This window comes from Acinonyx jubatus, chromosome A3 (assembly GCF_027475565.1).
Source record: "Acinonyx jubatus isolate Ajub_Pintada_27869175 chromosome A3, VMU_Ajub_asm_v1.0, whole genome shotgun sequence".
NCBI classification, from domain to species: domain Eukaryota; kingdom Metazoa; phylum Chordata; class Mammalia; order Carnivora; family Felidae; genus Acinonyx; species Acinonyx jubatus.
Genome location: NC_069388.1, coordinates 10,461,549 through 10,487,703, shown reverse-complemented (window position 1 = coordinate 10,487,703; position 26,155 = coordinate 10,461,549). Strand labels below are relative to the sequence as shown.

General features: G+C 51.7%; 1 protein-coding gene across 2 annotated transcripts in view; it reads right to left on the bottom strand.

Moving 5' to 3' along the window:
- Nucleotides 1–9,384: 9,384 nt before the first annotated feature.
- ATP9A (ATPase phospholipid transporting 9A (putative)) overlaps nt 9,385–26,155 on the bottom strand; it is a 125,910-nt gene continuing 109,139 nt past the window's right edge. For both annotated transcript variants that reach the window (XM_053199819.1, XM_027046627.2), the window contains exons 19-28: nt 26,026–26,124; nt 23,575–23,664; nt 23,323–23,467; nt 22,444–22,508; nt 20,971–21,126; nt 17,370–17,434; nt 15,428–15,536; nt 14,759–14,816; nt 12,356–12,559; nt 9,385–11,094 (exon numbers count right to left, since the gene is read on the bottom strand). In XM_053199819.1, coding sequence (XP_053055794.1) covers nt 10,958–11,094; nt 12,356–12,559; nt 14,759–14,816; nt 15,428–15,536; nt 17,370–17,434; nt 20,971–21,126; nt 22,444–22,508; nt 23,323–23,467; nt 23,575–23,664; nt 26,026–26,124 — 1,128 coding nt within the window. In that variant the 3' untranslated portion in view covers nt 9,385–10,957. The remainder of the gene's footprint in view (nt 11,095–12,355; nt 12,560–14,758; nt 14,817–15,427; nt 15,537–17,369; nt 17,435–20,970; nt 21,127–22,443; nt 22,509–23,322; nt 23,468–23,574; nt 23,665–26,025; nt 26,125–26,155) is intronic.

Here is a 26,155-nt window from a genome sequence, read left to right as displayed (position 1 = left end):
GAATCTGGTATCAGCTGAGCATCCGACTTTAGCTCAAGTCATGATCTCATGGTCCTTGAGTTCGAGCCCAGCATCAGGCTCGCTGCTGTCAGCCTGTCAGCAAAGAAGCCGCTTCGGATCCTCTGCCCCCCACCCCCCGCCCCCCGCCCCTGCCGTTCCCCCGCTACGCTCTCTCTCTCTCAAAAAAAAAAAAAAAAAAAAAAAAAAAACACATTAAAAAATGTATTTAAAAAGATTCTGTATATAAAAGCACTGTGTGCTGTTGGCCCTAGACTCCACCAACCAGACTAAGAAATGATGTTATGCAAATCCGAACCACAATGAGACATCACAACTCACCCACCAAAGGGGCTAGAATTAGAAACACTGGTGACAAAGAGCATGAAATGACGAGCGACAGGTGGGGGGAAAGTTTCAGATCACACATGCCACGATGTATGTGTATCCTTGTATCCGGAACATGTAAAGAACTCTCAGAAGTCAACAATAAGAAAACAACGTAATTTTTTAAACAGGACAAAAGACACGAATACCTCGCCAGGGGAGCTACGTGGGCGGCAAGCAAGCACCTGCAAAGACGTTCAATGTCATCAGCCACTGGGAACACACGCTGAAATCCGCGAAGAGGAGCATCTGCTCGGATGGCTGAAGCCAAATGATGGACAAGTGCAGGCGAGGAGGGGGCGCCGCTCTGGGCCCCTTGGGTGCTGGTGCGAACCACAAAGATGATACAAGCCTGGGGGCGAAACACCCGCAGGTTGTTGTTTTTTTTTTTTTTTGAAACAGACTTGCTGAGATGTAAGTTTCATGTTACACAATTCACCCCTTTCAAGCGTAGGTTGAACGGGTTTTAGTGTATTTATAGTTGGACAACCCTGTGTCTAATTCTAGAACATTTTCACCACCCAAAAAAGAAACCTTCCACCGTGAGCAGTCACCCCTCTACCCCTCATCTTCCCCAGCCCCAGGCAACCATGAACCTGCCCTCTGTCTCTACAGAGTCGCCTCTTCCGGACACGGCTAGAAACGGAACCATACAGCGGGTGGTCTGTAATGTCTGGCTTCTCGCACCGAGCATCGAGCATCGTGGTTTAATTCAGCCACGCTGCGACCCCCACTCCTTTTCGTGGCGGGACCCCATTCCATCATACGGCTCTGCCACATCTCGTTTATTTACTCCTCAAGGGCAGGACATTTCCGTTCGTTGGCCGTGGTGAACGGTGCTGCTGTGCGGGCCTGATGCACTTCTCAGCCTCCCTGTGATGATCAGGCGAGGAGGTGTAGGTGGGAAAGCACTCCGCGGCTATCAAACGCATGAGACGGCAAGGCCCACTTTTTTCAGTCAGGCTCTGGAACCTTCCGGAACCCACTCTTAAAACTCGGTGACTGAGTGCCACTGAGTCAGACATTCAAAAATGGTTGGAATGGCAAACTTTGTTGTGTATATTTTCCCACGATAAGAATTCAAAAACAAAACAAACAAACAAAACCCTCAGTGGTTACGGGGCCCTACCCATGGGCCCGCCTCGGGCCGGCTAAGGATGGAACCAGAAGGCGGTGCCCCCCAAGATGTCCCTCGGCTGCCCGAGGAGCAGAGCCCGTGGACAAGCACGGGCACCCGCCGCCCTTCCCCCATCCCATCGCTCAGACTTTGTGGTTTATTTTTGAAAACTCAAGCAAAATTTGTCTATTTTTTTTTTTTTTTTTTTTACTATTAAGTGTTTAAATTCAAGCTAGTTAACATACCACGTACTATTGGTTTCAGGAGTGGAACCCAGTGATTCATCTCTTACACACGACAGACACCCAGCGCTCGTTCCAACAAGTGTCCTCCTTAATGCCCATCCCCCATCTAGCCCATCCCCTTCCGCAACCCCCAGTTTGTTTTCTGTATTTAAGAGGCTCTTATGGTTTGTCTCCCTCTCTGTTTTTGCCTTCTATTCTATTGCATCAAAGAATTTGCTTTCACGTTAAAAAAAAAAACGTGAGGGGTGCCTGGGTGGCTCAGTCAGTTGAGCGTCCGACTTCGGCTCAGGTCATGATCTCACATTTCGTGAGTTCGAGCCCCACGTCGGGCTCTGTGCTGACAGCTCGGAGCCTGGAGCCTGCTTCGGATTCTGTGTCTCCCTCTCTCTCTACCGCTCCCCCACTCATGCTCTGTCTCTCTCTCAAAAAATAAATAAACATTAAAAAAAAATTTTTTTTAATGTGTTAAATGATTGGCCACTCAATGACTTCCTCTCATTTGCCACATCACTGAGTCAACGGAGTCTTTGGGAAGTCCCCTTTGTCCTCTGGCCCCATCTAGCCCCAGCCCCGGAGGGGTGGGGATGCCCAGGCCAGCCCAGTGTGATGCACACAGGTTTGTTCCCCACACGCAGCACCGGCTCGGAGAACAGGACCCAGGGTGGGCCTTCGAAGGTGGAGGGTCTGTGAGGTCAGTGAAGGCCAGTGGAAAGACTCAAGGTGAGACCTTCCCTCGTTGCCCCAAATCTGAAATCATCTGGGAACTCTGTCCGGAGGGGTGACCTCCGTGTCTGAAGAAAACACGCGTGCCGGTCTGGAGAGATGAGGCCTCCCTCCGCGCGCAGCCCGCCCTTCACCCACAGGTCCCCGATGATGGTCCAGCTGCCATTTCGGTCTATGCACAGTCACCGGCCGCGCCGCTGATCCCCTAATAACAGGCGAGGAACCCCAGCTCAGAGAATGGGCCCCCTGTCACTCAGTAACTGCTATTCAAGTCTGTCTCCCATCCAGCTGGGTCCATGGCACGCTTCCCTGTGCTGCCCGCCCCCAAATTCCAGCACACCCCCTAAAATGGCATTGAATCCATTTCTACCCGCCCCCCCCCCCCCCCATCAGGGCCCAGAAGAAAGGCAGTGCTTTTTCCTGGTGTCTTCCTCAAGCACGAAGCCGTTTTGGAGCAAAAGTCTCCACGTCTGCACAAGCCGGCCTGGCTAGCGTACTTTTCCCTGGGCTCATTTTCTCTAATTCTGGTGGTGATGAGCTGCCTAATAAAATTATGCCAAGTTATGCGCATAGAGCATCTTACACGCTAATTATTGGCCACGCCTCTGAAGAATTCCCGAGCAGCTCACCTCTTTCTTTGGGTCTCATTAGTCGTTTGGGCCAATTTGAGCCCCCAGCCACCCCCCCTTCCCAGCTCTACTTGAATCAGCAGGGCTCTGGATGTCATTAGCTACTCCAATTGCCTTTTAAAAAATCTGTTTCACATAAAAGGACAAATGAGAATGAAGATTTGCCCATCTTTAAGACACTAACTACATTCTTTTCCACAGACTGTTCTCGTTACTCTTTCTTTCTTTGGGAGGAATTTGAACACGGCCTGGGCCCCTGCACGCAGTTCATGACTGCAAAAGGCTTCCTCCTCGAAACCGGACCCAAGCGGGCATATTCTGGAAACGCGGCAGCTTCGAAGAACATGACTCGGTTCAGTTTTTCTCTACCTATCTTCCCCCCCAGACTCACCTGCTTTCCGGGACTGGCGGACGACCAGCCACCAGCTGCGCAGGCAGAACAGAAGGCCTTGGTAGTATTTGCTGGAAAAGCAAGAACTTCATCCAAGGACCAGCGTCTTCTCCCCTTTATTTAATAGCGCTGTTTATGCCAATAAAATCACAACAAATACCAGGGATGAGAGTGGGTTGATTCCAGCGGGAGGGGTGGGTCTCACCGGAGCCCTCGTAGCCCCCGGAGGTGGAAACGAGAACAGGCAGGGACGGGTCAGTGAGGCACACGTAGTAGAAGGCAGTGAAACAGGGCCTCTCAGACACAGTTCAAGTGCAGCAGGCAAACTTCAATAATGCCTGCTCAGTTCTTAGACAGGACTTCCTAGCCTGAACACCACGGTCTGCAGGCCCTGTGTCCCTGCCCTCACCTCCTCCATGCTCCCCTTGGCCTTAGCACACCAGCCACGTGCCCCTCTTTCTGCTCCTCCAACATGCCCAGCCTCTCCTACCCCAGGGCCTTTGCACTCTCCACTGCATCAATGCCGCTGTCCCGGAGCTTACCATGACCCCCACCTCTTCATCCTTCATCTTTCTGCTTCAGTGGGCCCATCCCCGAAGGGTGCTTCCCTGACCCCCATCACTTTCTCCACTCTTACTCCTACTTGATCAATACCTTCTGCCCACCCCTCACCCCCCTTTGTCTTAGGAGGGTATTAGAGCCTGTATCTGTCTTTCGTCTCTCTCACACACACATGGATGTAACCACTAGGAAGGTGGGGACCGTCCACTTGTTCTCCACGATCCTCCAGCCCAAAAGAGCAGTACCGAACACACAGTAGGTGCTCAGTAAATATTTGGTGAACGAATGAACGGAAGTCAGCATATTCCGTCTAACCCCGGTCCCCCTTTCTCTTTCTGGCGATTGCACTCTTTCTTGAAGAAAATTTAAAAATATTCCTGGGCTTAGGTGGACCCAAGAAAAGAAAATGTGCTCTTAAATCTCTTGAAAATGGGACAGCAGAGGTTCAGAACGCAAAGCTCTTAGTGTGAGCAAACAGAACCTGCAGGCTGAGGTCTAAGAACCGGGACCTGCTAGGTCATCAAGCACAGACCGTGGAGCTAGTGACTTCACGATGTGATTCAACTACCCCAAATCTTAGAGGGAACCCATTTCAAAGTCCAAACCTCAACATGGAAGGCTGAGGGGTGGCTTGGCTTTGACATTCCTGCGAGAAGGCAGGCCCTCTGAAAAGACGCTGCGTTACAGATAACTCATCCACCAAAGGGGGAGAAGGGAGAGGGATAAACCCCAGCATCGGGTGTGTTTGTCTGCTAAGTCTTTGGATGGAAACCGATCCGGGGATGCGTGATCCTCCAAAAATCCGCCGGCCCCCAAAGTGCTGAAGTTACCCTCTGACCACAGCCACATGGAGAATGAAATCAAATCCCACGGAAAGATTTGACTTTTTTAACATTATGCAGTGTTTGGGTGAAGAAAGGGGGGAGGTATCAGGGGGGAGAAATAAAACTCCTCTTTTTCCCAGAGTTTAGCAAAGCTATTTCTAGCTTTTAATGATACATTTCACCATCTAGCTTTTAATGATACATTTCATGGGTAGCTTTGAGAGGCACGAAGGCGGGACTGTTCTATTATGTAACCCATTTCAAGTAGGAAATTAGCAAGTCCTGAATGAATTCTGTTACTGTGCTCGACTTCTGGAAAGTTTGGAGCGACTACAGTTCTATTTTGAGGTGAGCAAATCCATTATTTATAGATCTCCTCACAAATACCGCAGGGTTTCATGTCACCCTGAAAAGTTTCATAACAAAAACAGTTCAAGTACTTGGGGGCGTTGGTACATTTCGTCTCAAAACCTTATTAGCCTGAATAGGGAGTAGGGCAAGCCTTCCCAGTGGCCAAATATTCAAAAATACAAATATCCAAGATCAAATAAATATTCATCTCTCACATTCCCTCCCCCACCCAACCCCAGTGTGTGTGTGTGTGTGTGTGTGTGTGTGTGTTTTAAGCTAAGTCCAGCAAAATAGTCTGGTCAACAACATAAAAAGAAATGTCTGTTTTTAACGGAGCCGCTGGCCATGAAATAAATTCTGAAACTATGAAAGCAGCGTCTTGAACAGAGCAGCTGGGTTCACTGGACCTTCCTGGTTGTTGAAAACAGGAAACATAAAGGTCTTTCAGTCTCAAGCTCCCCCTAGCGGCGGGAATGGAGCGGTGCCTACACCCGGATGGAATTTCACAGCAGGCAAATGCGGTGGGAAGACCACTTTGATGGCCACAGGGTTAAGGAAAAGTACCGTTCGCCCCTCTTGAGCCCAGGTCACCAGAGCCGAGAGCATGCGTCTCCGATTTGCTGGGAGGAGCCGCAACTGATGGAGACATAGCGCATTGACAACGCTCCTTCTGATCGATACCCTGGGGGTGACCCTCTCAACGGGAGCCAGTATGTGGAAACCAGCAGCCCACACCACAAATAGCTCCTAATTAAAACATGTGGCTCGTTGGTACATAGCTGGTTTCCCGAGACACGGGCGTTCACACCGCAGTGATAAGGCGGACGTGTGCAGGTCGTATCGGGGGTTCTCAACCGCGGTACCTTCGACATTTGGGGTCGAATGACTCCACGTGGTGGGGGGCTGTCCTGCGGCATCGCTGGCCTCTCATCAGGCCCCTGAGCACCCCACCCCAACTGTGACAACCAAAAATGCCTCTGACACTGCCCCAAGTCCCGTGGTGGACAAAAGCCCTCCAGCTGAGAATCACTGGGTGAGATTAATAAAATATGTCCTCTGCTTCCTACACAACAGCTTAGAAACCTCTCCTCCCTGAAACTTAGGTGACTGCATTCCTGAATCTTATATTATTTGATTTTTTTTTAAAAGGTGTCCAAACAGATCAAGGACTACATGTGTATCAATCAAATCTGAATCCTATAGAATACTTTTCTCCTTTTTCCTATTTATATCGGTCACCTTTCGAAATTGACATGTCTGGAATAGACAACGGTACAGAATAATAAGTAATGCACGGGTTTGGGATGGGATTTTTTTTTTTTTTTTTTTGCCAAAATCCAAATAACTGGAGAAACAGTTCTTCCCTTTTTGTACCATGAGATCCACACAAAATAGGAGCGTTATCATAAAAAGCCTTCATTTTGACACCAGAATTCCTGTTTCCGCACAAATTAAAATGATCCCCAAAGGCATAAAGCACACAAGCTTTATTGGGCAGCAGCAATGAGCCACGCTGGCACACAATGAAAGGACAACCGGTCAGAAACACGCAGGATCACATGTGTATCATCACGGGACCGAGGATTTAAATCATCTGGGAGTTCCTGCTAAATTAAAGCATCCTGTGCCAGAGCTTCCCGCTAATGAAAGAACGCTGTCCTGGTGGGTATGTGCAATGTGCATTACACGGACAAATCTACTAATGAGGAGGCCGCTGACTCCTAGATGAGTTTACGGCTAGCCCCCCTGCAACAAAATCCTAGAGGGGCCACCATTTTTGTTTGCTAATACCGCGTCCCCCCAGCAGGCCCCCCCCCACAAACGCAGTATCCACTGACGTTGCCCAGTGACGTTAACAGCCGGCACCCCCAAGCACGCGGTGACGGAGACACCGGATCCACAGGAACAGCGCCATGGCGTGAGCAGACGCCGCGGAGCGCGAGGTCTCGGGGTCTCGTGCGCGTGCCACCCGCACGGTGGCAATGCCTCTCGGTTCCCTTCCGAAACACAAGACGTATTTTCCCAAGATGAAATGAACATCATTAATGGAAATATTTTCCAATCAGTGTACGTGGCAAAAGGTTTTACATGAAAGGAAGGGGGGAGAAGTAAAATCTGTTATATTTACAAGCTCCTTTTATGTTTTTTGATGACAACAAAGCTGGAAGTAACGGGATTTTGATGCAAATCAAGTATCTCATGAAAAACTCAGGTCTCACACACACACACACACACACACACACACACTTAAACACACACACAAAAGGTTAAAGATAAAAACAGCTGAGAGGTGTTTGTCTCCAACAGGACGGCGCGGAAGCATGTGTAGGTCCCAGTGGCGATCTTGGCAAAGGTTTAAAATGCTGCCCCGCAAAGGCATGAGGGCTTTCCCATCCCCACCCCAGTAAAAACAAAACAAAGTATAAAAGCAAAACTCTGGAAAAGGAGAAGAGGCATTATTGTGTCCATTCCCAATGAGCACAGAACTCCAAATACATTCAGAAGTTGTCAGTGTGACCTAAGCTTTCAGCAGAGAGCACACAGAGGGGAGCAGACACGGGTACCGCAGCCGACTGCACACAAAAGGGCTTAGGAAGGGAAGCTGGCCTGGGGCCCGGATGGGACACCAACAGCGGGAGACATCCCAGCTCGCGGTCTCCCGGCTCCAGGTGGCTGCGGAGGGGGTTTGCTCCGATGTCTAGATGCCCCCGGGGACGCCCCTCCTTCGCTCTGTGGCAAAGTCCGCTGCCCCAAGCAGCCAGAGATGGTGCAACCAGAACCCCCTAGCACCACGGGCAACACACACGTGAGCATGTGCGCCCTCCAAATGAGGATCCAAACTGTCAGGCTTCAGAAATTACTGAAATGGAGACGCTTGTCTGGTCATTTTCTTAGAGGAAGGAAGGGGCGGGGGGAGGAGAAACCGGATGGATCCCGTCATCCTCATGCACGTACAGCCATCACCAAAAGACAGAACAAAACTAATCATAAGATAACAAAAGTGCTAACCAGGACAGAAATACCTAGTGGTGTCAGAGGGCGGGGGTGGGGGGTTAGTTTTTACTTTGAGGAGAAAGGTTTGAATAGCACTGATTGTGTGCCGTGGGGCCTCCGGCCTCAAATCAAATAGGCTGCCAGAGACTTAGGTCCCACTGAGGTCCAAGGTGAGGGGCAGGGGTCAGTGGTGCTTCCTAAATTCCTTCCAGATTGGTAAACCGAGAGAAAGGTCAACAGGATCGGTCTGCTCAAGCTCTACGAACTCAGGAGGTTCCTGTTTTATCTTCCCCCGCAACTGAGATAATCTGCGTGCACACGGGTCCTCGGCTGGGACTGCTCTGACGGGTGCAGGTAAGGATCCTGTACCCTCAACCCACTTGAGGCTCCTGCCCTTTGGGGCTCCAGAGTTTGAGAAGCACATGCATCCCCAGACACCCGACAACCCCCGGCAGGTGGAGGGAGCAGGCTGCCCACTGATGGGGCGGCTCCACAGCGTGGGGGTCGGGGCCCCGCTTGGGGTTTAGGTCCCTCTGGCCCCCGACTGCCTCCGCCGGAGTGCAGCTGGGACAAGAGAACAAGGTTTGCAATGGCACAGACCAACACCCCTCCACTTCCAGGCGTGGCTTCTTCGGCAGCTCTCTTCCTGGGAGATGTCAGGTGGCATCTCAGGCGTTGACTTCAAAAGTCAGCTCACACACCTGGATCGAACTTGGGACTTGAGGGGGGAAAAACAAAGCAAGAGACCATCTCCCTGTATCTGCTGGGAAAGTCCAAAACTTCCTCACAGCACTTCTGGCAAGACCTACCTGCAGAAGCCATCGCCTGTCTGTGAACAAGGCCAGGTTCAGGGTTTGCAACCTCAGATCAGAACAACTTAAGACTTACAATCGGACTTCTAAGAAGACAGATCAAAGTATGAACTCCTGAGCCCAAGGCTCCCTCCTCGACCTTCGAAACGACGTCACGTCACTCAGAGAGAAGTCAGACCCACTCAATCTTTCCAGCTGAAAGGTCCTATTCCTAAATAACCATTCATTCACGGCGACCTATATTCCCTGCAGATCCTTCCGGTGTGGCAGAGATGGCTGGAACAGAACGGCCGAAATACTGCAAAAATGCAGAATCTTAAAACAGAAGCAATGCCAAGAGCCAGTTTACCCAGTGCCTGAAACTTAGTATCATTTTATAAGGGTTTAAAAGGGCAACATAAGTACATGAGCATATGGAGAGTGCTCCCAAGGCCAGGAACCCACGTGCCCGCTCCTCCCGCCCCCAACCCCCCAGCCGCAGGCTGAGCGTAGGGCCATGGACGCGGCAGCCAGGCTGGAGCTCACGTCTCTGAAGCACGCACAAGAAGCGTCATGCTGAAGGGCTGAAGGAATTAACCACGGATCCGAGATCGCAAACAGTCACTGAAGATCCGCCGACTTAACCCTGATGGCACGCATATGTGGCACCGAGTGACTCGAAAACCCAAGAATGCCTTGCCCCGCCACGCCCAGCGCTTGAAAACTCCCTTCCCTCCTCGGAAAAGAGAAGCCACAGCTTTATAAGAAACACACGTGCGGGTACGCCATCCCGGTGGGGGAGGGGTCTCTACCGCTGGCGGCCTTCCAGCAAGCTCCCCCTGGAGATCTCGAGAGGCAGCGGAATGGAGCCCCGACCCCAGAGCCGGCAGCCTGGGCCTCCTCCTCCCAGGGACTCTCTGCTCGAAGCTGCTGCCGACGAAGGGCATGGTTATGATGCCTCTGCCTTGGCCGTTTCATCCTCCTAATGGGAAACAGATTTCTGTGGAAGCCAAGAGCCCCCAGCCCTGACCTTGCACTCTGGACTCAGGAGGCCTGAGCCGCATACGCTACATTGTCTAAAGAATTAGCCGAGTCTCTTATCACCCTGTCGACACATTTAGGAGCCGTTCGGTGGCACCTTTCCTGCTAAAACAACTGCTGAAAATGTCTGAGGGGTGTCCTCAGATGGCCACAGGCTTTGTAATTGTTACCAGGTCCGAACACAGCAGGGCAACACCTTTGAAATTCTTTTACGAGGAGGCAGGTGGCGCTAACTCGGGCGCTGTCGAAGCTGAATCTGACGCAGGAGAACAGAGGGGATTTACGGCTCGCTCGCTCTGCCCTGGTCCGCTCTGTGTCGCTCCGGGAAGGCAGCGTGGCTTCGGCAAGCAGAGCGGCCTCGGGCGGGGTGGGTAGCACTTCGGCCGTGCGATTACCGTCTGGGTCACTTCTGACCAGAGTCATGGCCTTTTCCTGCAAACCTGTAGACCGCGAGCTTGACGCTTCTCTGCAGCCAGTTTTTTCAGAGCAAGAAAGACGCGGGGAGCACACACACATTAGGACTGTTTAAAACAAAAACACAAACAAACCGACCCTTCTACGATCCGCAGCTGGACAGAAACTTCTATCGCACGACACCAGAATCCCAGTCCTCGGAAGCTCGCACGGTGACCCACGTGTAAATGTGTTAGCCGAGCCACCAGCTTTCACGTATATACGTTCACTTGAGGCCGAGTCATCCGGGGCTCGAGCAGGCCCCACGGGCACGTCCCAGGAGCCTGCCCCGTTGAACCCGCCTCGGGACTCTGCACATTCAGCCGCGTCGCGTCCAAACGGCACGTGGTAGCCATTGCCGCGAGATCCACAGGTGGCGTTCAAAAAAGACGCACCTTGACCTCTGTCCACCGGGAGGGCGCACAGGCCGCGGGGCCCTCGGCCCGCGCGCGCCTACGAGGTGAGCTTCGAGTAGCTGGGCGGGGAGAACCGTCTGCGCAGATACTTGAGAACGTACAGGGGGAGACAGCTGACCAGAGTGATAGCGGACACCTTCCACAAGAATGACAAGGTGGCGATGAAGTACACATCTGCAATGCAAGCAAAAGGGCGGACGGCGGTGAGCGGACGGAATGTTCCAGAAGGCCTGTGCGGCTCAGGAACTGCCAGCATAGCTACTGGGTGGGGGGAGGGGGGACGCTGCCTCTCCTCGCTGACACATGGCCTCCTGGCACCGGCCCCTTTCCTGGGCTCTGTCTCCAGGGCTGGGATTCTCCCCACTCCCTCCTCTCTCTGACCTGTGCCACCACTGACAGGACTGGAACGCTACTTCCAACACCAGGAAAAGAAAACTACAGGCAGAAACAATTCTTACAGGTGTTTCTGATCTGGAATCTGACAGCTGGCGCTTTTCTTGGCAAACCCCGCCTCCCGAGAGCAGAAAGGCACTCTGACACCAGACGTGTTTTCCCCCCGCCTCCGGGATGGTCAGCAAAGCCCAGGACGGGTCAGGTCTGAGGGCGGTGCAGAGCGGGAACCAGGTGGCCTAGGGGGCTTCCACTGAGGGACGGACGCCCCCTTCTGCTGCAGGACAGTGAGCCCGCGGTCTGCAGGGTTTTGAGAGAGCAGAGCAGAGCACAGCCCGCAGCCTTCCTCAGTAGTGGAGTGGACACCACTTCTGGGGCACAGATGGGGAGCGTGTGGCTGGCACGGGCCATGGTCCCACCCGTGCGTCTGCCCAGCCAGCCCGTGACAGCTTCCTGAGGGCAGAGCTCGCCACCCCCAAGCCACTGAGCACACAGTAGGTGTTCACAAAAACGCATTCTGAGAGACTCTCAGGACAAGGGTGAAACTAAGACTTCAGTAACCGGATGTTCCTTTCACCTTGACCAAAACCTTATGGAGCGTTTGCTGATGAACACGAGACCTGATCAGAGACGCCTTCAGGGGAAGGTGGAGTTTCTTAACCTACCGATGAGGACAAATCCTGCGGGACTTACCATTTATTCATGAACAAAACCTGGATGTCCGACACCGCATTCGCCCCCCAGAGCCCGGCACTGTGCCCAGCTCCCTCGAGAAACCTACCAGGTCTCTGTCGAATTCAACGGAACCCCCTTCTAAGTCACTTAGTGCAGTGTGTTTTTAAAAGGAAACACTCCATTGACATTGTGCCCACCAGCCTCTGTTCCGGGAAGCTGATCCACAGGTGCTATCTGCCCCACGGGGATACCAGTAAGAAAATGGGGGCAGCAGAGTGCCAAGGCCAGCTGGACCAAGACCCCAGGATGAGCGCTGGGGAGGGGGCCCCTGGACCTCACTGCCCGGCTTCAGCCACAGAGCGGGTCTTACCGATGAACTCGTGGAGGAACACCAGGGAGGCGATGTAGCAGGCCAGACTGAGCAGCTCGGCCACGGTCATGAGCCAGTGCCACGTCTGGATGGTCAGGGCCACCATGAGCAGCTCCGTGAGGATCAGCGACGTGAAGGAAATGGCCACGATGTGCACGAACTCGGACTCGAACAGCAGCAGGGCCCCGTACATGATGGTGCTCCCTGTGAAAGCAGACGGAGCCGGTGTCCCCGCACAGCCCTGCCTGCCCGCAGCTGCCGCCCCTCCCGCTGCCCTCCAGAGTCCCCTCGGCCTGGGCTCCTTTTCCTTTATTTTCCATTCAGACATGAAAGATGGCACTTGCTAAATGAGGTTGATGAGTGGTGCTTTATGGAGGCTTTAAAGAGGTGTCTCGTTCTGATTTCCTACTTTCTCTTTGGACCTTACGTCATAAGGAGTCTATAACTGCAGGGGAGAAGAAAGAGAGAGAGACAGAGGGAGAGACAGAGGGAAGGAGGGAAGGGGAGAAATGGAAAGGGGAAAAAAACAACAGAGAGGCAGGACAGAGTATCTGGAGTGGGTGAGACAAGAAACAAATTTAAACACACTCTTTAAAATAACAGAGGTAAGCAGTCACAAAAAGACATATTCCGCTTCCAGGAGGTACCTAAATTAGTCCCTTTCATGGAGACAGAAAGGATAATGCTGGTTCCCAGGGGTTGTGGTGGGGAAGGGGGAATGGGGACAGAGTTTCTGTTTTGCAAGATGAAAAAGTTCTGGAGATCTTTCCTTACAACAGTATAATACTAGAGATGTGCAATGTAATTCACACGTGTGCACAGACTGAGCACTCGTGAAGTGTACCCTTAAAAAGACGGTATCTGCAGATGAATGGATGAAGAGGATGTGGTATATGGATGCAGGGGAGTATTACTCGGCCATCAAAAAGGAGGCGATCTTGCCATTTGCAACAACGGGGATGGAACCGGAGGGTATCGTGCTAAGCGAAATACAGAAAGACAAAAACCGTATGATTTCACTCATATGTGGAATTTAAGATACAAAACAGATGAACATAAGGGAAGGGAAGCAAAAATAAGATAAAAACAGGGAGGGGTACAAACCATAAGAGATTCTTAAATACAGAGAACAAACCGAGGGTTGCTGGAGGGGTTGTGGGTGGGGGATGGGCTAAATGGGTGAGGGGCACTAAGAAAGACACTTGGGATGAGCACCAGGTGTTATACATAGAGGATGAACCACTGGAATCTACTCCTGAAATCATCATTGCACTAGATGCTAACTAACTTGGATGTAAGTTTAAAAAAAAAGATGGTCAATCTTAAGTCATGTGTTCTTTTATGCCCTAACGCCCACAACGCGCGCGCGCACACACACACACACACACACACACACACACACACACACAATGCCAGAGGTAACCCAGAGACACTCAGAGCATCCTGTACCTATAAGGAGGCAACAAAGGAAAGTGGGAGAGGGAACGGATACGTGTCTTTCTAGCACAGCAGAAAGGTAGATGGTGCTCACACACAGCTCAAATATCTGACAGCACAAGAATATTACACAGAGGCAGAGCCAGGAGATGCTCAACCCCAAAACTCCTCAAGCGGCTGACTGCCCATCGTGCCAGGGGTTCAGGATGAAGGGGTGAAATGGGGCTTCAGTGCTCCTGATTTATGAACTTTTACATACAAAAGGTGGCTGCAAAAATCAATGCGTATATTATACTTTGACGTACTTCTTAAAAATCCTCCCCCCGATTTTTTTTTTACTGATAATTTAACTTCCTGCCAACAATTTTAACAGTATCTACACCTATTGGTTGCACATGCCATCAGTAAGACCACCCCCCACAACACACAATGTATATTTGTAAAGTAGACGTCTGTACCTGGGCAGACGTAGACGGATATTAAGACCACTGCACAATTACATATATTATAAAACACGCATAAAAATAGAAATAAACACCAACAGGGGTTTTGGTAGTTTCTCCTCCTACACTTAAAAGTCATCCTACAAAGTGTCCCTGCAGTCTGAGAGACCCTCCCTGGAGGCCAGTGAAGCAGACACATTTCTCAAAAACTATAAGCACCTCAGAAAAAGTATCAGAACATTCCAGAAAGCAACCGCTTTTTGTTACAGTGGCTTGCACACCCCAGCAGGTTGTGATTGGTGTTCGTTGTATTTTTCTCTGAGTCTGTCTCCTGAAGCAGACAGCACCTCCTCACAGATCTATCACCGTGCTGAATGTTCTGGTCCTTACAAAATGCCGGGTAGGGCCCCCCTTGGGGTGCACCGTCCCGCCCCTTAACCCAGTTTCAGGGTTCCAGCTTCTTCGTGTTCTACAGACAACAGAACCCCCAGCGTAACCCCACAGCTGGTGTGACTTTTCTCACCTTGATAGATGCTAATCAAAACCCATATTAAGAAGGTCTTGTAGGACAACGGTCTTCCCTAAACGAGAGAACAAGAAAGAGCAGGTTATGGTGTGTGGCTCACCCAGGGTGTCAGCTGCCCCGCGCTTCCCTGCCACCAACAAGGCAACCTGCCTGTTTTCATCAAAAAAAAAAAAAAAGCGTCTCGCACATGTCTGGACATGTTTGAGAAATTACACGTTTAAAAGACAATTGATATTCGGTGGGAATAAATCTGCCCTTCAGTAAAACTCCCTGAAGACAAATAAATGAAATCACACACACACACACACACACACACACACTTTTTAGAAGCATACACAAAAATGCTTCCAGGAGCAGACACGAGCCTCAGTGGCAGAATGGAACTGTCAGGGGCTCTTTTTTTTTTTTAAGTTTTTGGTTGGTTAGTTTAAGTTTTCAGTTTACATACTACTGTACAGTTTAATATTCTCTAGGAGCATACATATGGCTTCTTTAAGAAAAAAGAACGTAAAACCGTACTCCTTCCTCTCAAGAAAGCCGCCCCCAGTTCAAATCGTTGAAATCCATGTGTTCAAACCGGAAATGGAGGGTCTGTGTGAAATGAAAGTAGGGAGAGAGGGAGGAAGAAGGGGAAGGAGGAGGAAGGGAAGGAGGAGTTCACTGAACCTTGAGAAGATCCTTGTAGAGCTCAGGATACAGCATGGCAACTTCTGACTTGACGTCTTTGTCCAGGACCAGAGAAAATACGGGAAACATGGTGTAAATGGTGGAGTACCTGGGGGTGAAAAGTCACCACAAGTGAGACCAGCCGATGGAAAAGGAACAGTCTGCTTCTCCAGCCTCTGGAGCCCCATTCCCACGCATTTATTCAGGCACTACTCACTAAGTACCCATTACGTGCCAGGGCTGGTTTTAAGGACTGGAGATTCAGATGAGAAACAGAACATCTGCCCTCGGAGAGCTATCCTGCTCATCTGTGAGCCAACAAAGTCGGTAAACTACACTGTGTGTTGCAGGTAAGTGCTAGGAAGCACTACCACTGTAATGGTAGGACAGGGAAAGAGCCGTGGGGGTGGTATGATTTTTTAGAGTGGGTGCCCAAAGGTCGTGACAGTTGAGTAAACACCCATAAAAGGTGAGAGGCAGCCGTGCCCAAATGAAGGGAAGAGCATCCCAGGCAGAGAGAACAGCACGTGCAAAGGTCCTGAGGCAAGGACCTGTTTGAAGGACAGCAAGGCAGCCAGTACAGCTGGACCTGAGTGAGTGAGGGGGAGAGAGGAGATAGGAACTGAGGGGGGCGAGGGCTCCGCGGCAGGCCACACAGAACACATTTCAGGGAGCCCCTACGTTCTGGCAGGTTCTTTCATTCTTCTAGGACCTGACAAAGGACAGTCCACTTTTCCAGTTAGAGGCAGGCATGGGGCGCCTGGGTGGCTCAGTTGGTTAAGCGGCCGACTTCAGCTCAGGTCATGATCTCAGAGTCCGTGGGTTCGAGCTGTGCTGACAGCTCAGAGCCTGGAGCCTGTTTCGGATTCTGTGTCTCCCTCTCTCTCTCTGACCCTCCCCCGTTCATGCCCTGTCTCTCTCTGTCTCAAAAATAAATAGACATTAAAAAAAATTTTTTTTAATAAAAAATAAAATAAAATAAAAATTAAAAAAAAAAAAAAGCAGGCAGAATTCTTTGTGAGACTCTCCCCTGGGACCAGCCAGCCTTTCTGTGCTTCCTGCCTCCTTACCCAGGCATGTGCCCTACACACGTCTCTATCTAGGACACGTGTCACCCAATCCACCTACCTGGGTGACTCTGAAGGATCAAAAGGAACGCCATGAGTTCCGAGTCAGGAATGGGGGTGGAGCCGATGGCAGCAAATGTCCACGTGACCCCTGTCTGACAGGTCACTGGCACACAGCAGTCAGGCTCTGCTAGGGACATCTCCCGGGACAGCAAGGCTCTGGCCCGCCCGAGAGACCCAGCAGCAGGACATTCTACCAGGTCCACGTCAGGGAGGGTACTTTCCAGACCCATCTTTCCCCTTTTTCTAAGACCCCAATGAAATCACTGAGTCTGGGAACCTTCGATCTTGCTTTGGTCGCCATCACCAATAAGCTCGGACGTTCATGGGCAAGCATTCTCCCCCCTCCAGGTCCAAACCGCCAAGCGCTGTGAACCACAAGCCCACCGAGCTCCACTTTCTCAGTCTGGGTATAGGCTGAGCCATTCAAAAATAAAACTCCGGGGCACCTGGGGGGCTCAGTCGGTTGGGCGTCCAACTTCGGCTCGGGTCATGATCTCACATTTGGGGCTTTGAGCCCCGTGTGGGGCTCTGTGCTGATGGCTTGGAGCCTGGAGCCTGCTTCGGATTCTGTGTCTCCCTCTCTCTCTGCCCCTCCCCTGCTCATGCTCTGTCTCTCTCTGTCTCAAAAATAAATTAAAAAAAAAAAACAACAACAAACCAAAAACATTGCAAATAAAAATCCAAGTTAGGTTCTCAAGTGCATCCCAGGCAACTCCGGGGCTGAACAGTCGAGACACAATGTTTCTTCTCTCCTCTGTGGTATGTTAGGGAGGTTTCATAAAAAGTTAATAACCCTGCCTAGCTTTCCTTACCCAATGATGAGGAATCCTTGGTAGAGAGGAACCGATGCAAAGTAAAACACAGAGGAAAAGACAGCCTGTGCCAACGAGAAAGGAAGATGTTACCAAAAATCACTGACAAAGGCCCTAACTTTATATAATGACAACTCCCCACCCTTAACGTAGCACAAGCTTTACTGACACAGTTGTGAGTGCTTTGAGTAAATCAGCTCATTTAACAATTACAAGCACCTCATGAGACAGGTACTGTTGTCATCAACCCCTATTTACAGAGGAGAAGAGTAAGGCACAGAGAGGTTAAGTGACTCACCTACAATCACACAGCTCACGAGTGATAGAGCCAGGAGTCGTTCCCAGGTAGTTTAGCTCCAGAGACCACGCTCAGCCCCCTTGTGAACACTGAGTTACACAGGCTACACCCAGGGGCGCTCTCTCCATGACCTCTGTGAATCTCCAGAACCACCCATGAGATCAAGTCCTAATATCACCTGCCTTTCACAGACGGGGAATCTGAGCAGGTAAACTTCACTGCAGGGTTAAACCCAGCTCTGTCTCCAGAGCCCACGCTCCTGACAGCTCAGAAGCACCGCCTCTCTGGGCATGCGCCCAAGAAACAAGTTAGCAGAGGTATGGAAACAGACAGAGACACCTGCGCCATGAGGATGGGCACCTGTTACCCCGGAGGGCGGGGGTTACAGACAAGGCTTCCCTTCTCACATGACACCTTTTACAATTCTGGGAAACTTTTACGAAGAGCCCACAACCAGGAACACCTTTGCAATTAGACAAGAGCAGCATTTCCAAACCTTTACTGAAATATCTACTTCCTGGTTTGGAAAATATTAGCTACTGGCAGTGAAAAACAGGCTGGGGAGATAAAATCTGACTTGATGCTCTGTTAGGTCCTTCTTTGGACACCTACAGGCTAACAGAAGGAAAGTGGCCTCAAAGCGAATTCCTGTGAGCGGAAAACCAAAAAGAGGCCGGCGACAACTGAAGGCTTTTCAAAGACTAAGTACAAGAGGCAGACGCAGGCTGGCCATTAGCAAGGGTGTCTCACTGGAGGCATCTCCCCGTCAGCGCCCGCTCTGGGTGCTGACCTGGCACGGAGCTCCAAATGCAGGTGCCACCTGGGACCGCGGTCCTGGGCAGCCCCAGCTGTACCCCCTGGTCATATTTCAGAACTGAAAGGTGAAAGCCACCTTTCAAATGACTTTTCACCCAGGCGGGGCCGTGGCACAGAAAGGACGTTTGTAAAAAAGTCAAGAATCTGGTGCGTAGTTTTGCAAATCAAGGTCAAGAGCCTCCTTCCCCTAAAAGGGCCTGGCTGGCCAAAAGCCTTCTTCATCTTGGAGAGAACACTTTAGGGAAAATAAACCACTGTGGCCACATCTATCAAAGAGAACAACGTCGAAGTGCAGTCCTAACAGGGACTTGCTCTTAGCCAATCACTTTCAGCACAGTGGACAGGGGTGAACGCATTTTCCCACAGCACAAAGAACAATTTCTCATCCTGGAATTTTTTTCTAAACTGAGGCTCATAGTAACATACAGACATTACTGAAGTCAGCTCATCCAGGCCAGCTCTTGTGTGCATGGCCACGGACAAGCTGATTAATCTTCCAGTGATTAAATCATAGTAATATCCAGTGTGATTCATGAGCTAACCTAAATTAAAAGCACAGATGTGGTCTGGGGCGCCTGGGTGGGCCCGGCAGCTAAGCGTCCGACTCTTGATTTCCGCTCAGGTCATGATCTCACGGTTCATGGGTTCGAGCCCCGCTTCAGGGCTCCGTGCTGTCAGTGCGGAACCTGCCTGGGATTCTGTCTCTCCCTTTCTCTCTACCCCTCCCTGGTTTGCATCTCTCTCTCCCTTTCTCTCCGCCCCTCCCTGGTTTGCAGGCTGTGCGTGCGCTCTTTCTCTCAATAAATAGATACACTAAAAAAAAAAAAGTACGGTACAGATGTGGTCTGATGAATCATAACAGCTATTTTGATCAGGTTGATAAAAATCACTTGAAGGCTTCTATGCTCTCAAATGCAACAGATACTGAAAACATAAAATCAGGGGCACCTGGGTGGCTCAGCTGGTTCAGTGTCTGACTTCGGCTCAGGTCATATCTCGCAGTTCATGAGTCCGAGCCCTACACCGGGCTCTGTGCTGATGGCTCAGAGCCTGGAGCCCGCTTCAGATTCTGTGTCTCCCTCTCTCTCTGCCCCTCCCCTGCTCGTACACTCTCTCTCTCTCAAAAAATAAACATTTAAAAAATTCAAAAAGTTTTTAAAAAAGAAAGAAGAGGGAGGGGAGGCCTCAGGTGCACTTACTTGGAAAGGCAGGATCTTTTATGTTGTGATTAAGCTCCTTTCCCACAGATTAAAATGTCCCCTTATGGTACACATCTCCCTGTTTTGTTTTGATTAACAGCAGTAAGGATGCCTTCAGCACTCGATGCCTTAGAAAACTCTGCTTCTCAAAGTGGCCTTGGCCGAGAGGCAAGACACATCTTACCATCCCCATGTCACAAACGGTAGACTGAGGCCCAGAGGGGGAAAGCGACTTGCTCAAAGTCTCAGAGACACATAGTGGGGGGGTCAGAAAGGGAGGTGGGTGTCAAGACACATCACCCCTGTGTTCTCTCCGCTTAATGGGGGTGTTTTCACCTAAGTGTCCACGGAGGAGAATCAGTCAATAGTGTTTCAACACCCAGAATAGTTTCTTTCCCACCCTTTGGCCTTCCTCCCAGTATGCACTTAATTGCTACAGCCTGATGACAGATGTTTAAAGGAGCTGGGGAGACAGGAGGTGGGAAAATACTCTAGAATCTTTTTGTGAGAAAAAGATGGGCCTGAGACGTTATTCCCGAGAAGATGAACAATCGTGGTAACGAAGCTCCACTCCCACCAGGGATGGCGGGAGGCAGAACTGTGATATCAGACGCCCCCCAGGGCCATGGGCCACGCCACCCCACCTGGGAGCCCCCGCAAGCGGAGGCAGCACCGGCCTCCCCGTATCGACAGCACCCAAGGAGACACCGTGATGAAGAACACGGGCTCTGGAATCCCCACGCCACTGCAGTCTAAACCCCCGAGGGACCCTGCAGCACGTCTCTCCCCCTCACTTAGCCTCAGACTCCCCATCTGTAAAATGGGCGCAGGCGACTGTGAGGACCGCGTGAGCCACTTGCATGGTGAACACTGAGCCTGATGCCCAGGGTACAGGAAGTGCTCGAGAAAAGCAAGTTATTCTTCGGTGGTTCTTCTCTGCTGGCCCTTATTTTTGCATTTGGAAAAGCCGGGACCAGCACTGACCTCTCTGCATTTTTCTCTCTGGCAAACTGATCATAACACCTCTGGGCATTTACACCGCATCTCCTTCATGCCAAGCGCTGGGCAGGCACTGGTGTTAATGCCTGCATCTGCTCCCCCGCAGCAAGGATGACCCGCACTGTCTATCAAGGGAAGGATCTGTGACAATCCAAGGTCAACCCGGTTTGGGATTTAAACTCGCCGGGTGGGAAAAATAATTAAGTCAAGAAAGAAAGAAACTGGCCAGGTCGGGTAACGGCTCGAAAGCACAGCCTCGTTCCGGGCTTTCTCCAGGACGGCCACCCACCTGCATGGTGCTGATGCAGAGGCTTCTGTGAATCACGAACTGGCTGAGGGCAGCTGACCGCTTGTAGCTGTTCCGGCCGTGCACCATGAGCAACCGGCCAAGGTGCTTGAACTGGGTGATGGAGAAGTCTGCAGCCAGGGAAGCCTGTTTTCCTTCCTAAAATCGAATAAAATTGGGCACCGTCAGGAGCACCAGAGGTCAAGGCAAACACATTTTTTTCTCTTTTAATTGAAAAAAGCAAGACGTTGTAAGGAGATCTTTGGAAAACTTCGATAAAGAGCTTCTTTGGTTTCACGCTGTACTCGGTTGGTGGTCCAAGACTAAATTTGATTTAAAAAGAGGAATGTATTTAAATAAAAAACATTCTGAATCACAGATTGTGATAATTCGGAGGTCAAATGGATCTGGTATTAAGCCTCTGGGGGGGGGGTAGGCCCACCCCATAATGTGTATCAGAAGCAAAGAATCCTCAGAGACAGGCACTCAGACCCTCGAAGTGAAATGGAAGCCTGGGGTGGGTGGGGGGCTGAGGCTACTAACGATCCCAAACGGAACATTCCTGAGCGTACAACTTTGCACATTCATAGAAGTGCCACCGTGGAATGGAATTCTCTAATTGGAAAGGACGCGTGATGGATGCCACTAAGGGGCCACACCTGCGTTAAAAGGTCCCGTTCCAGGAACATCTCAAAGATCACCGAATCCTGCAACTTCGAATAACTGTCAACTGGATGAGCACCACAAAACCAGAAAGGGTAGAGAGAAGAAAATTTTTAAAGCGTATGCGTCAGCCCAATCCGTGAAGCTATGGGACCGAACGCACAGGACAGCGTCTCCAGCCCTCCCTCAGGGCCTCTGGACTCTTACTTCACACACAGTTCCAACAAGCCTGGTAACCAATGTTGCCCGTAGCCATTTAGAGGTCAGAACTAAGGACAGAGCCAACTCTGCGGGACAAGCACACGCGTGACAAGGGCAGGAAACAACAGCTGCGTCACAGCACACGAGCTTCGTGAGACACTGCAGCTGCCGAGGCCTCTGAGCCACACACCGTGTCACCTCCCTCCACGACGCCCCAGACGTTAGCACGGGGCGTGGCGACCGATGCTTTTACGGACGCTGCAGCCACCACGCAAAAGCCTGAAGTGCATTCACTGTGCCCTAACAACACAGCAAAACACTCTTTTTTGTGTGTTTAATTCAAGTTTTGACACGCGGAAAACCAGCATCGTCGTCCGTAAGATACGGTGACACGGACCTCTGACCCCCAGGTAATAACGCCAGGCAATTCCGTGACACGGTTCCTATGCTTCGTCATTCTAATCTCGAGTTTTCAGAAGCGTCAGAGCTGTGTCTCGAGGGAAAAAGAAACTCCCGCGAGGGAGGCAGAGCAGCCCTCGGCATGGCAGCCCCACCCCCAGCACCCACCCCTCCACGGCCAGCAGCACCCCACCCCCCACAGCCCGCACTCACCTTCCCCTCAACCCCCACACCGCAGTCGGATTCCTGAATCATACTGACGTCATTGCCTCCGTCACCTGTCAGCCACATGGGCCGGAGAGAAAAGCCAGGAAATTGGGCGGAAGTGAGAAGCGGGACCCCGACACATCATTCTTACTTTGAAGACTCGTGCGTGTCTCGCCTTTCGCCGAGGGCTCGCTAAGTGTCCCTTCTGCGCGCTCCACGTAATTGCTCCAACACCCCCCAGTCTCACGGGCGGAGGAGCTGAGCGTCAGAGGGACACCGGGTGACTGGCCAGAGTCCGGCCGCCAAGTGGCAGTGGGGGGGGGCCGTGTCCACACCTCACCGCTGTCTACGACCACCACACCCCTGCCTGGGGGGCGCATGGGCCCCACATCACATCAGCAGCAGTGACCCACGCCGCACTTGCTCAACGCACACCGTGCCCTGTCGTAAGCGCTTTCTGAATCCACCCCTTTCCACCCTCACCACTGGATGAGTGCTTATTACCCCATCCTACCAACGGGCAGACCGAGGCTCGGACGGGCGCCCAGCGAGTAAAACCAGCTCGGACTGGGAACCCGGGTCCCCTCCACGGCATGCGGCCTCCAGCCCTCGGCTGTGCTGCCTCCTGCATCACTAGCAAAGGAGAGCAAGCCATGGAGGAAAGCTCTAGAACACACTTATCGACTCTAACCCAAAGGGAAATATTAAAAAAAATAATAATCATAATCATATGAATTCCGGAGCCCGCGTCAGCTGGGGGAAAGAATCACAACCCAAGGAACATGGCCCAGGGGATCTGAGTTGCAGCAGGGTCCCCGTTACCCTTACAAAGCAAATCCACGTGCCAGCGGGACGGGGCCGGTGGGGGGCGGGGGCGGCACCTACCTACCGCACAGGTGAGCTTCCCCGTGCGTTCCTGGAGCAGGCGCACGATCTGGGCCTTCTGGGTGGGGGTGCAGCGGCAGCAGACGACAGCCGGGCACTGGCAGGCCAGCTCCATGAACTCGTACTCGTAGTACTTGAGGCAAATCTGGGAGGGGAAGGCGGGGGTTGTTAACCAAGGCCGCGGCCCCCACCAAAGCAGGGAGGGGTGCGCGCTCCCCGGGACAGCCCGGCCGGCAGGGGCCCCGCACCCACCTCCAGGGAGTCCCCCGAGATGACCAGGGCGCAGTCATGCTTCCTGCGGAAAGCGTTCAGCTCGAGGTGGGCCTCACTCCGGTTGGTCACCTGGAAGGGAACACAGGCGTGGAGGGGGCCCCGCTCTCCGGAGATGGAAGAACAACAAACAGTGGCTTCCTGAAGCCGGTCCGGAGACAATGGCCACCCCAGCCAAGGACCCCTGCCCCTCCCCTGCCGGCAGACCCAGAGCCAAATTCAATCCTGTTTGTTATGATTCTGTGGGAATCGGGAGGGCCTGTGCACCAACGATCACCTTGCATTTCCCCCAGGACGGCTGTGACCCACAGCATAAAAACAGGAGCTAAAAATGACCGTACTTTCATTGAGTGCCAGGCACCGCGCTAAGCACTTTTCGTGGATCGTCCCCACTGACCTCGCCCAGCAACCCTACAAGGTGCGCGACGGCCATGGCTGGACTCTACACGTAAGGAAACAAAGGCGTGGCGAGCTGTGTGAGCCCCTCTAAAGCCACACACCCAGGGGGCCGTGGGGCAGGCGTCAGCAGCCAGGCATCTGGCAGGGTGGCCAACTTTTCTGTACTAGACCAGATGTCAAACAGGCTCTGTGGACCCTATCGTGTTCGTCAAAACTACTCAACTCTTGGGGCGCCTGGGTGGCTCAGTCGGTTGAGCGTCCGACTTCGGCTCAGGTCACGATCTCGCGGTCCGTGAGTTCGAGCCCCGCGTTGGGCTCTGTGCTGACTGCTCAGAGCCTGGAGCCTGTTTCACATTCTGTGTCTCCCTCTCTCTCTGACCCTCCCCCGTTCATGCTCTGTCTCTCTCTGTCTCAAAAATAAATAAACGTTAAAAAAAAAAATTAAAAAAAAAAAAAACTACTCAACTCTGCTGCCGTGGCATCACAGCAGCCAGAGGCAATAGGTGAAAACAAAGGAGCATATCTGTGTGTAAATAAAACTTTATTTACAAAAGCAGACAGTCACACGGGCTGGCACCTGTAACCCCTAACTATACAGAATGCATAGAATACAGAATATAAAGAACATATGGTCTGTCCTTGTTATTTCCAGTAGCTACACTCTATGAGGTCACTGTGAACACCGACTTAACAAGTAACTATCTGTTCGTTGCTCCTGTAGGTGGAATACGGGGCCAGGTTCCTGTGAGCCTCTGGCCACAGTATTTTTGTCAATCAACACATAACCTTGTTTTATATGTGTTTCCGTTGAAAGACATCTTTTAAAATAGACCTTTTTTTTTTTTTGATTCATTAACACTGAATTCACAACCAACAGCACTATAACTCATGCCCAAAGGAAGGTGATCCAACACACGTACTTTCTCCACAAGGCACATCATAGCCTTCCCGAGCTCAGCAATGCTAGATGGCACTCCAGCACTGTGATGGGGAGGGGGGCATCTTAAACAATGAAATCACTAACACAAAAATGCAAAAAAAAAAAAAAAAAAAAAAAGGCGGCACTAAGTAGATCGGGAACTGGGCTTCTGTGTAGCACGAGAGCAGAGAAGGCAGGGGATCGCCTTGTTTGACCTCAGCTGGGAATGATGCACACATTTGGCAGCCACAATTTCTCGCTGCTCTGCACATGCCCACAGAGGACTCTGAAAGCACCCTGAGCACTGGTTTTGGGGTTACCAATAAATTTTAGTAAGTAGGTTAATTTGCAAATATGGAGTCCGCGTATAATGGAGACTGACCATATGTGCCTCCACACGATGCTGGTTTGTGCTGTTGCCAGAATGGCTGCGTCTCCTGAAGGCTCTGCGTGGCAGGGACCAAAGGCGGGGGCAAGGGGACATTCCCACCGCACGCGGAGCCTCTCCACTCACTGGGTATGGGGGCTCCGACCTCAGGAGCAGGACTGCTGTGTCCCGCCTACAGAGTGGCACTCACCTCCCCACCCGGTCAGGCCAGTCTTGGCTCCTGGCCTTAGGGCACCTCCTCATGCCTGCCCTGTTGAGGTCAAGTGCTTGCCACCAGGGCAAAAAATTTCTCGCTTGCCCACCCAATATACCTCCTTCTAAAGGCTCCTAAAGGTTTTCCTTCAGGAGGGCAGACAGCCCAATGTCTGTGATCCGGAAATTTTTCTCATCCAAGGACTCGGCCTTCAAGGCTTCAGTGGAATCTGGACTCGTGTGTGCAATTTCACATGTATGGGCTCATCTGCGTCCTTCGTCCTGACTGTGCTTTTTGACAGCTTCTCAAAGGGACCATGACCCCCGCCAGGTTAAGAACACAGCAGTAACGAGGTGCTGCTGAACCACCCCCAGGAGGAATCCTGTAGCCCCACCTGGGTCATTCAGTAATCCCACCCAAACCAGTGCTGTAAGTTTTCCCCTCTATACTTTAGGGGTCCACTCAAGGTCATGAGGTCACAGGGCAAAACTGCAGCGTCACCCCCACAAGGCCCCAACACAGAGAGCACCGTACCAGCCGGAAAACGTGGATGTCTTGGTTTCTGGTCACCAGATGTGCATTCTTGGCTGTGCATGTGGCCGTCTCCAGCTTGTCCCCCGTCAGCATCCAAACCTGGAATCGCAGCACAGGGGCGGGGGGCCTC